This window comes from Sorex fumeus, unplaced genomic scaffold (genome assembly GCF_029834395.1).
Source record: "Sorex fumeus unplaced genomic scaffold, SorFum_2.1 ptg000032l, whole genome shotgun sequence".
NCBI lineage: Eukaryota > Metazoa > Chordata > Mammalia > Eulipotyphla > Soricidae > Sorex > Sorex fumeus.
The window spans coordinates 9,537,707-9,550,262 of record NW_026606089.1 but is presented as its reverse complement, the minus strand read 5'-3'; the positions used below and the strand labels follow the sequence as shown (position 1 = coordinate 9,550,262).

The 12,556-nt window shown below is 40.2% G+C and overlaps 1 protein-coding gene across 2 annotated transcripts in view; it reads left to right on the top strand.

The window, feature by feature from the left end:
* SLC5A1 (solute carrier family 5 member 1) overlaps positions 1 to 12,556 on the top strand; it is a 66,710-nt gene that overhangs the window by 12,132 nt on the left and 42,022 nt on the right. For both annotated transcript variants that reach the window (XM_056116579.1, XM_056116578.1), the window contains exon 3: positions 11,988 to 12,092. In XM_056116579.1, the coding sequence (XP_055972554.1) occupies positions 11,988 to 12,092 (105 nt within the window). The remainder of the gene's footprint in view (positions 1 to 11,987; positions 12,093 to 12,556) is intronic.

The window sequence follows — 12,556 nt, the reverse complement described above, 5'->3', positions numbered from 1 at the left end:
CGTTAATTGCACACTGGTGATCATTTTATCTGCTTCATAAAAGAATAACTTGGAGAATCATATTAGTGAATATATGAAAATATCAGGATAGTATGTATTTAGTACTATGCAGTTGGCTATTCTTGGTATATTTTTAGTTTTTATTTTCAAAGAATTGTCTATGCATTCAATATTTCAATACAAATCCCACCACCATTACACCTTCCCACCATCTTTATTTCAGGTTTTCTCATCACCACCATCCATCCAAACCTGTCACAAAGGCAGATGCTAAATAATTTATTTTGTATTGCTTGTTATGAATAATTGACTAAAAATTATTCAAAAAGTTTTCCTTAGAGAAAAATGTGTGAAAATTGTTATATCTCAACTTGGAGCCATTAAATCCCTGAATTAGAGATCATTAACATGTTGTTAGAGTTTAAATCTTGTGTGCTAATATATATATATATATATATATATATATATATTTAAAACAAACACTGTCCTCCTGTTGTTCATTGATTTGATCGAGCAGGCCCAGTAACATCTCCATTTTGAGACTTGTTGTTATTGTGTTTGTCATATTGAATATGTCACGGGTAGTTTGCCAGGCTTTGCTGCACGGGGGAGATACTCTCGGTAGCTTGCCGTTCTCTCCTAGAGGGACCAAAAAATCGAACCCGGCTCGACTGGGCTGGCTGCACATAAGGCAAACGCCCTACTGCTGTGCTATTGCTCCAGCCACATTTGTGTATATATATATTTTTGCTATCAAGATTGGTTGTCTTCTACCTTACACCCCATCAAATGTGGTGTGCTGCTTTTGGTTTATCAGTGGTATAATTGTATGAAATGTCATGTGGCCGCGAGCTTCTGGAATTGTACAATTTTTTCATAGGGTGTTAGCACAGGAGTTACAAAAAAATTTTGTTTTTTAAACTGGATGGTGATTTTGGGGTCTGGAGGAATGTCTGCAGTTTGATGCTCTCTTCCAAGATTCATTTATGAGTCTGGATTATGGCTGCTAGTGTGCTTAAATGGCACCCAGATGGTGGGTGTGAGTGCCAGGAAAACGGAAATGCAGGGAGATGGGTGAGGGTCTATTTTTTGGGGGGTGGTTCAAGGGGCCACACACTGTAATTCTCAGGGATTATTCCTGGTTCTGCACTCAGGAATTAGTGCTGGTGGTGCTTGGGGGACCATATGTGATGTGGGGATAGAACCTGGGATGGCCGTGTGCAAGGCAAGAACTCTACCCAAGTACTATCTCTCTGGATCATCAAGTTGGCTATTTTTACCTGCATTGTCATCATCATTACCATTATCATTGTATTTCACCTCTAGATCATTCTCAAACTGTGAATTCAGTAATCTATCCATTTACTCACTATTGTTTCCATTCAACTTTCATGTACCAATTACTTTTAATGTACCTCTTTCTATGAGTACAGGTCAGTGTGTGTGTGTGTGTGTATGTGTATGTATGTTGTGTGTTTGTGTGTACATATGTCTAAAACACATTCATCCTTTAAAAAAATTTTGGGGGTCTGGAGATAAGACATTTTGCCTTGTTTATAGCCAACATGAGTTTGATCCCCAGCACCCCATAGGATTCCCCCAGCCCTGCCAGGAGTGATCCCTGAGTGCAGAGAAAAGAGTAGGCCATGGACATGTCTGGGTGTGGCACAAGAAGAAAAAAAATGGGGGGGGGTCATGGTCAACTGTGCTTATGGGACTGTCTGATGCCTGGGCTTAAGGCTGGGCTCTCACATGCAAAGTGTAAGTTGGTTCTGACACATTCATTCTCATAAAATAAATCAAAGAGGGTTAGGGAAGTCCTTACTGAGGTTGGTATATTTAGGCTCAGATTTGAATGATCAGAAGGAAGCAGTCACTGGATGATTACCAGGTCATCCTAGTACAATAGAAGAACAGTCAAAGGCCTGAGACAGGGAGTGACTTGGAAACTAGAGAAATTGGAAGGGAGCCAGTGAGAGGAGAGAGAGTGCTTATCAATTTGGCATTTTGGGGGAGGATCTTCAAGTTTTAAATAATCTACAGGATGAGTCCAGGTGAATTGGAAGGATTGATCTGCTGCCTCTTTGACCTATGAATACCAAAAGAGGATCTTGCATGCCTTTTGAGCCAAGAGCCTCTGGGAAAATGCCAGATTTGGCAGTGCTTTTCAAATTTCCTGCCCATTTTGTTCCTGGGTCAAGGAAGAGTTCATGATAATAATGAAATGAAAGACAACCATTGTACATGAGAGATGTGTTCAGAGAGCAGAGACTAAACAGAGATTATGATACTCCAAGGCAATATTTCTGTCTAAATTTTTATCAGTCTCAGAAATGAAATATTCAGAGTAGATAAATCTATTTTAAAAATTAATTTTATTGAATCACCATGAGATAGTGCTGGAGCGATAGCACAGCGGTAGGGCGTTTGCCTTGCTTGCAGCCAACATGGCCGACCCGAGTTCGATTCCTCCACCCCTCTTGGAGAACCCGGTAAGCTACCGAGAGTATCTCGCCCGCACGGCAGAGCCTGGCAAGCCACCCGTGATGTATTCGATATGCCAAACACAGTAACAACAAAATCTCCAATGGAGATGTTACTGGGCCTGCTCGAGCAAATCGATGAACAACGGGAGGGCCTTTACTTACTTTACTTACATGAGATAGTTATAAGCTTTCATGTTTGGGTTACAATCACACAATGATTAAACACCCATCCCTCCACCAATGCACATTCCCCATCACCAATATCCCTGGTATCCCCTTTCCCACCCTCCCTCTGCCTTCATGGCAGATATGATTCCCCATTATCTCTCTCTACTTTTGGGCATTATGGTTTGCAATACAGACCCTGAAAGCTTATCATGTTTGGTCCTTTTTCTACTTTCTGCACACATCTCCCATCCTGACTGATTCCTCCAGTCATATTTTTCTTAGTGATCCCTTCTCAATTTCAACTGCCTTCTCTCCTTTGCTCATGTGGCAGGCTTCCAGCTATGGAGCAATCTATCTGTCCCATGTACAGAGTAGATAAATCTTACCTTTTATTCTGTTCCTGCCCAGGAAGTGTGATTCTGAGAGATGACAAGAGTCAAAGATTAAGTGTTTCTAAGAAATAAGTAAGGGGATAGAAAATGTTCAATGAAAGAAAATCTGTAATCTAAAGGTTGGGGTTAGGGGAGTGGGAAGGAAGGTAACATAGTATCTCCAAAGCATAAGAACATTTATACTTTTGTAAACTAGTATTCCTTTGATAAATTAATTAAAAAATCAAAAATTAAAAAACTTCTCTCATAAAAGATTACAGAATGATAGGTAGTGGGTTCTGAGCCCATTGTACTCCTTTGAGGTAGCTCAAAGGGGGGAGTTCAGGGAAGAAGGGAAGTCTACGGGGGACCGCTCTGTCCTATAGATGTGAGCCAGGTGAACTGTAGAACCCTGGAAAAAGATACCAACATGAAGATGAGACCAATACCTTCCTTACAGACTATTGTAAAAAATAATCTCAAATGAATGAAATGCTTTGGTCTAGAGCAATCAAAAGTAGCCATACTATTTCCCTTTCTCATTCTCCCAGAAGGGTCTCTCAAATGTGGTTCCCATTCTCTGTAATATCAGCAAGACTTGGGCTCTCCTTCCCAGCCCCAACCCAAATCTAGTGAGTCAGAGGATGGGGCTCAGCAATCTGGTTAATGCATTCTCCCTGTGATTTTTATTAGGTTTTAGCAAATAAAAACATAGGAGAACCAGTAAAATCTGAATTTTTTGGTGTGTGTGTGTGTGTGTGTGTGTGTGTGTGTGTGTGTGTGTGTGTGTATGTGTGTATGTGTGTAAGTAGATACCATGCAACGTTGGGGCATACTTGGATGAAAAAAATATGTATTTGAAGTCAGATTTTAACTGGGAGTCCTGTATTTTGACTTTAATATCTGATGCATGGTAAAGTTTGGGAATCACTATTCAAGGATTTCTCCAAGGAATGCAGTAGTTGAGAGAGAGAGAAAGAGAGAGAGAGAGAGAGAGGAGAGAGAGAGAGTAGAAAAGAGGTCCTGGAACATCTTTGAGTTATTTAAATAATTGACTTCTTTCTTCCTTTCACTGTTGCAATGATCAGGAATTGCAGAATCTGTGTGAGATACCTTTTAACTGTGGTGTTGCTCGGGGGGGGGGGGGTCATAACATGGCAGGTCTCACACACTTAGTCTTGATGCTCGCTGAGGGTTACATGTCTTTATTTTTGATGCTCACGAGGGGTCACATGTGTAAATTGTGATGCTCGCTGGGGATCGCTGCATTGCTCAAACAGTTGCTTGCTCTGGACATACTCCGCATCTATGGTGCTTACACATATTTTAGTGATGTTCATCAGGAGTTGTATCTGTTGTAGCGCTCAAATATACCTGCAGGGCAACCAGAAATTACTTGCAGTGCTGGAGTTAGCAGATGGCTGAGCTGCCAGGATTGGGCTCTTTGCCTGTTGCAGCACTCAGGGATTGAACATTTGACTTTATATTTGTAAGACAGCATTCTAAGCCACAGAATTGCTTCCCCTCACACCCACTAAAATCCCAAGACAGTGTTGTTGTAGCAGAGTTTGTGAGGGAGGACATCACAAGCAGAGTGAAAAGAAAGAATGGAAGCAGGAAGGAGGAAAGTTCAGAGCATGTTTAGGAGACTGAGTCAATGTGACTTAGCCATTATATAGGGGATATGAGAGAATGTGGAAGGGATGGTGGAGTTAAAGAGGGGGATCTGATTATGAAGAAACTTGAAGTTGAATCATTCCTCTTTCCAGCTTCAGGCCACGGCATGGAGTTCTCCAGTCCCTGTAGAACTAAAAGTTGTTTGTTGTCTCCATCCGTGGAGGCCCTTCAGGGAACTCTTTACAATTCCACCTTTTGAGGAGACAAATTATAGAAGCATTTTCCACAAAACCTTTGAGGGGATTTAATGGATGTATATTTGAGATGTCTCGGTAAATTTCTCCATGTATTTATCCTCTGGCCAGATTTTTAGGGTAGTAAATATAGGTGGTCAAATGTGATTATAAATTCCCTAATGTGAAGAGGAAAACAATTTTTTCCCCTGCCTATCAAACCGGCTGGTTTTGGTTAAACAAAGCACATCTAGCATATTTGGCAGTAAAACCAGCCACCTATTTGTAATGGTTTCTTGAATTCTATCAGGAGAGGAGAAAGGCACAAGATCAATTTTTAGCTGGAAGTCATTAATCCTGAACTTGGAGAGTGAGAGAGAATTACAGAGAAGGACATGATGTTTCATATTACTGGATCACCTCATGGAGTACGATCCTCCAATAGGTCTTAAAGTGAGTTAGGAGGAGGAGGAAAAGGAAGAGGGGGTGTAAATCATAGTTACAGTAATGGAAGTATTGTGAATGAATTCCAATGAGAGGAAGGTAGAGTGAGAAATCTTCATATTTTTCACTTTACCCTCATCTCACTGTAAAAGATTAAAAAGAGCAGGTGAAGAATCATACCAGTACCAGTTTGTCCAGGTGACTATAACAAAATATCACAAACTAGGTGAGCTACACAACAGGAATAAGTTTTTTTTCACAGCTCTAGAGACTGGAAATTCATGATTAAGATGATACCAGAGTGTGTTTCCATTGAAAATTTTCTTCCTGACTGGTTTATGGCTATATTTTCATATGTTGCACCCTGGGCTTCTTCTCTGTACTTAGGAAGAGCAAGAGAATAAGAAAATGGGGGTGTGGGAGAGAGGGAGGGAGGCAGAAAGACATCTCTGGTGGCTCTTCCTTCCCTTATAAGGACTATTTATCCTCATTTTACCTTAGTGTAATCCTCATTATATCCTCAAATAACCTCATTCACCCTTAATTACCTCCATAAAGATATCTATCCTTCTCATTATGCAGTTACATTGAGGATATTGGGACATAAAATACTGATTTTTGCTGTTGGGGAGCACCACTCAGCTCATAAGAGTATCTGCTATAATTTGTGTTGTATTGGAAGGCAATTGTCTTCTTGGAGTAGAGAAAGGACACTAATTAAGGGCCAGATGAGTACCAATCATTCAGAATCTCAAGGGAAATTCGAAATCTCTTTTAGCACCTTTACAACCATGATCACGAGAGAATATTGAAGCCTGCAGATATTTTATGATCACCCAGCATACATGAGGTCAAAAAAAGCAAACTCTAATTTCTAATCTCTTGCTGCATTCTTCCTAGAGGAAATTTTACTTAGAATATTGCTGAATTTCTAGGACCAGATAGTTAAAGCTAGAGCTAAGTGATCAAGAAGACTTTTTGTTAGCCCAGTTGGGAGTATGGGAAGGTCTTTGAATAGGAATGTGACATAATTAGAGTTATGCCTTTGAGAGGGAACTGATCATGTGGGTGAGTCAGTGGGGGTCACTAGAGATCATCTAGAAGTCTGTTGCCACAGTTCCATTGAGAAGTGATGAAGGTCTACATAAAGGTGATATAAAACATGTAGATGCCTATGACATTGTGAAATTGGTGTCAAAATTTGGTTACTGAGAATCCATGGGGCAAAGGAAGGGAGTCTAAGATGAGATAATAAAGACCAACTAGGATAATAGTAGGATCCCTTATAGAAATGAAACAAACTTGTGCCCAACTCATTCTGGTACTTCCAAAGTTCTCCTGGCTCCCATTCTATCCATACTCAGATAGTGAGGGGATGGGTACTTTAGGACAGTTAAAGAAGCTGCTTAAAGTCCAAGGTTCCCCGTTGGTGGTGTTACTGGAGAGGACTTCTAGAACTTAAGGATAATCTGATGCAGTTAATCATTGTTGGTAATTATAATCTTAATAGTATAACATTAACCTTCAAATAACTTATCAAGTTAAAGATAAAAAATCAAAAGATAATGGATCAGGACAGTCCAAAAGCAGAAGGCAGTTTTGAGTAGAAATGGACTGTTATCCCTATCAAACTCTGAGTCGAAAGGAATGGGTGTATCTGAATAGCCTGATTTCTGCCCCCTATCCCCAGTAGATAAATTAAAAAAAAAAACTCACATAGTATTTGCTTTTGGGGAGGATACACCTAACAGGTGCTCAAAGTATACTCCTGGTTTTGTGGTTGGGGATAACTCCTAGAGGTGTGTACTCTACACATCCCATCATGCAGTGGTGGGGATCAAACTTCAGCCTTCTACACACAAAACATGTGCTTAGTCTGTTGAGTTATCTTTCTGGCCCTCACAAATTATTTTTAACATTTATGCCAAAATGAGGATGAGATATAGTCTGGAACAATACACCTTTTCATACCATGAGAATTCTGCTTACAGTCAGAGGTAATGAAGCGTCTACCAGGACTTACTCTTTTATGAAAAGACAAGCTTACCTATGCTGGACAACACATTTTGAAATATAAAACTCATCAGTCACATGTAAAAAAATGAACTAGATCTTTATCTCATATCATGTACAAGTCAATTCAAAATGGATTAAATACCTCAATATCAGATCTAGATCCATAAATTATATTAAGGAAATAGGCAGAATCTTTCATCACATTGAATATAGAAGCATCTTCAATGATTCAATGTCACTGGCCAAGCAAAAAGAAGCAAAGATAAATAAATGAGACCTGGGGCTGGAGAGATAGTACAGTGGATAAATTTCATTCAAAAGACAAAACAAAACAAAAAAACCAGTGTTGGAGTGAATATAGAAAACTCTCATTCACTGCTGGTGGGAATGTCAATTGGTTCAAAATTTTCTGGAAACCAATATGAACACTCCTCTAAGAATTAAGCTTCCATATAACTCAGAAATTCATTTTGGGGCGTATGCCCCAAAAGCTCAAAATGTTTTCTGAAAAGAACTTATGCTCCAATATCTTTTGCAGCACATTTTCACAATTGCCCAAATCTGGAAACAACCCAAGTGTCCAAGAAGAGCTGATTGGATAAAAGAAACTATGATCTACATCTATATCTATATCTATATCTATACATATATAATGAAATACTTCTTGACTCCAGGAAAAGATGAAATCATGTAATTGTCACTACAAGGCATTGTGCAAAACAAAGCCAGCTAGAAGGAGAAGGACATATGTAGAATGATCTCTCTTATAAGTGGGATATAAAAAAAACTTAGTACGAGAATAAATAGCAAGTGGCCAAAGGCAACAGAGTTTGAAAATGGTAGATTATACCGAGCTGCCCACAGTAGGGAGATGGCAGAGGGAGGGAGGATTTGTGGGAAGAGACCTTAAAACAAGGATGGAAGGGAGGAAACAAGTATTCTGATGGAGAGTGTGGGGTTGAAACGTTGTATGCATGAAACCCTATAACTATCAGTATTGTAAACCATATTGACTAAAGCAAAGCTTAAAAGTCCAGCAATTAAAAAGGTTAAACTTATTTTTTTTTAAAGTTTTTATTAGTGAAACACCATGAGGTACAGTTGTAGACTCACAAACTTTCGTGCTTGGGTTTCAGTTATACAATGATTGAGTACCCATCCCTCCACCAGTGCCCATTCTCCACCACCAACGATCCCAGTAACCCTCCCACCCCCCCAATCTTCTCCCCCCCACACTCCACCCTGCCTCTGTGGCAGGGAATTCCTTTTTGCTCTCTCTATCCTTTAGGGTGTTGTGGTTTGCAATAGAGGTATTGAGTGGCCATCGTGTTCTGTCTATAGTCTACTTTCAGCATGCATCTCCCATCCCGAGCGGATCCTCCAAAGGGTTAAAATTCTTTAGTGGCAACAAAGCATGCATGATTTTCCTTCTTTTTTAAAAAAGTGAAACAAGATAGATTTTATTTAAGTGAATTTACTTTGAGGGAGGTGAGGGGACAGAAAGAGAGAAATAGTCAAGAGAGGACCCTGGCTTCTCCAGAATGAAAAAAGTCAGTTTTCCTTCTGGATGTATGGCAACCACCTAGTTACTAAAGTTCTGAATCTTAGAGTTACAATTAAATCACTCTTTTCCCCCTATCTGGTTCATCAACAAGATCCATCAATGTTGTCTCTGAAACCTGTTGCTTGGCATTGTCTCAGTTGCTTCTGCCCGAGACCAAGCTCCTGTATCCTTTCACCTAGATGCAACTATAACACTGCATATGATATTTTCATTTCTTTCTGTTTTTTTTTTGTTTTTGAGTCACACCTGGTGATGCTTAAGTGTTTGCCTGACCCTGCACTCAGAAATTACTCCTGGTGATGCTCAGGAGACCATATGAGATATTGAGAATTGAACCCAGGTCAGTTACATGCAAGACAAGTGCCCTACCTACTGCACTATCATGCCAGCTTCTTGTTTTCTTCATTGGTCCCAACACTACTCTCCAAATGCTTGAGAGCAATATTTAAACACGAATTACATCCTGTCTTTCTGCTTGAAAGCCCCCAGTGACTTTCCAGAACAGAAATCACACAGAAATCACACAGGCTGATCTATCCCTCACCAACTTTCCAAGCTCCTATGATACCTCCTTCTTTGTTCATCACATCCCAACCTTCTTTTTTCTTCTAAACCATGACAACATTCAAGGGGTGAGGGGGCTTTCCTTTACTGGAATGCTTTCCTCTGATTTCTGCATGGTTAGGTTTTATTATTTTGTCCTCAAGTTAGGGAACATCCCCACAGAGGGAACTTCTTTGATTCTTTAATCTCAAGTCATCACTATCACACTCTCTGATATGGATTTGATAGTGATTTTATATGGTAGACTATTTGATTTTATACAGTAGACTATTCTTTGATTTTATTTGTTAATTTATTTCTACTTCCTCTCCTAGAATATAAGCTCCTGGAGGGTGGAAATTTTGCCTGTGCTCTTAACAGGAGAAGCCCTAGTGTCTAGAATAATTCTTTGGAGATAGCATAGATGTTAAATTAATATTTTTTTAATAATTAATATTTATTTTTTAATAGTGAGGCACCATGAGGTACAGTTGTAGACTTACACATTTTTGTGCTTGGGTTTCGATTATACAATGATCAAACACCCATCCCTCCACCAATGCGAATTTCCCACCACCACGGATCGGAGCATCCCCTCCCCCCCCAGCCCCCATCCCACCCTGCCTCTGTGGCAGGGCATTTCCCTCTCTCTCCTTTTGAGTGCCATGGTCTGCAAAAGAGGCATTGAGTGACAATCATGCTGGTCGACAGTCTACCCTCAGCATGCTCTCCCATCGTGGGCGGATCCTTCCAACACCCTTTATTTGGTGTTCCCTTCTCTTTCTGAGCACCCCCTTCCCCTAACATGTGTGGTTGTCCTCCGGGTCATTGAGTAAAATTCCTGGTACTAATCTCTGCCATACTTGGGTGTTAGTTTCCTATTTTGTTACTTTATGTTCCCCAGATGAATGCAATCTTTCTATGTCTATCCCTTTCTTTCTGAGTCATTTCGCTTAACATGATACTTTCCATGTAGTACCACTTGTATGTAAACTTCATGACTTCGTCTTTTCTAACAGCTACATAGTACTCCATTGTGTAAATGTGCCAGAGTTTCTTCAACCAGTCATCTGTTCTCGGGCACTCAGGTTTTTTCCAGATTCTGGCTATTGTAAAGAGTGCTGCAATAAACAGACAATTGCAGATGTCACTTCGGCTATACTTTTTTGCCTCTCTGGGATATATTCCCAGGAGTGGTATTGCTGGGTCAAATGGGAGCTCAATTTCTAGATTTTTGAGAATCATCCATACTGTTTTCCAGAAGGGCTGAACCAGTCGGCATTCCCACCAACAGTGAAGGAGTGTCCCTTTCTCACCACATCCGCGCCAGCACCGGTTGCTTTTGTTCTTGTGGATATGGGCCAGTCTCTGTGGTGTGAGGTGATACCTCATTGTGGTTTTGATCTGCATCTCCCTGATGATTAATGATGTGGAACATTTTCTCATGTTTCTTTTAGCCATTCGGATTTCTTCTTTGTCAAAGTTTCTATTCATTTCATCTCCCCATTTTTTGATGGGGTTGAATGTTTTCTTTTTGTGGAGTTGAACCAGTATTTTGTATATCCTTGAAATTAATCCCTTATCAGATGTGTAGTTGGCGAATATCCTTTCCCATTCCGTTGACTGTCTTTGTATTTTGGTCACTGTTTCTTTTGAGGTGCAGAAGCTTCTTAGTTTAAGATAGTCCCATTTATCTATCTCTGTTTTCACTTGCTTGGCCAGCGGTGTGACATCTTTGAAGATACTATTAGCTTCTATGTCATGAAGGGTTTTGCCAACATTTTCCTCAATGTATCTTATAGATTCCAGTCTGATGTTGAGGTCTTTAATCCACTTAGATCTTACTTTTGTACATGGAGTTAGGCAGAGATCTGAGCCCATTTTTTTGCATATAGCCGTCCAGTTTTGCCAGCATAATTTGTTAAAGAGGCTTTCCCTGCTCCACTTCACTTTTCTTGCCCCCTTATCGAAGATTAGATGCTCGTATGCTTGGGGGAGGACGTCAGTATATTCAACCCTGTTCCATTGGTCTACAGCTCTGCCTTTGTTCCAGTACCATGCTGTTGAAAATGGGAGGAATCAACCTCCCTAACTTCAAACTCTACTACAAGGCAGTAATAATTAAAACTGAAGCTTCTTTTTAAATGGTTGCTTTCAACAAAGCCTCACAATTACTAAGGCGCTGTGTTGATCACAGTCCTAAGTCAAGACATAGAGATGGAGGCCATATTTGTGAGCCTACAGTCTCTTGGGAAATTTCTAGAAGGAGTGCTGAGGGTTATAGGGTTCTCATGTCTTCTTTAGCGTTGGGAATTTGGCTCACAAAGGAACCACCGGTAATCTATTTCAGGGATTGTCCACTTCTTCATTACACTTCTTTGTCACTCATTTCCCACATCTTCTTTTTGAATCAGAACCCATCTCAGGCAAGTTTCTGCTTTGCTCTTTCCTGCTTTTCTCTTGATTCACAAGTCTTTCTTTGATTCATACTGAATGAGTCCATAAATCATATAATCCTCATCTGACTTAATCCTTGTGTTTACAGATTGGAGCCTCTCTCTTCGCCAGTAACATTGGAAGTGGTCACTTCGTGGGATTGGCAGGGACTGGAGCAGCTGCAGGCATTGCCACCGGGGGCTTTGAATGGAATGTGAGTAACATCTGAGGCACCCTATCCTAGTCTTGGAAGGAATTTTAGTAGCCAATCAGTATAACTATGCCTAGAGAAGTTCTATATATTATATATTCTATATATTAGGGAATTCTTCAGGGATGTAGATGGAGGATGGATACAACTCTAGGATACCTAGGTCCTGCTCCCTTTCTAACAGAGTAGTGTGAGAAATAGTGATTATTCTCTTAAAAAGGTAAGCCCCCCTGCACACTTTCAACCCCTTTGGAAATCTGGAAATCCTTGACATTAGGTTACCATCATCATCATTATATTATTATGATGATGGTTATTGTTATGACTGTTTTTAAAATACTTTGTTTTTGTAAACCAGGGAAGAGACAAGAGCTGTAATGTCAGGGGGCAGTGTAATTCAGTGGACAGTGGCTCTTCTCCATTGTTACCCAATTTTGTTTCTTTGGGCAAATCAGGCACAAAGCCCT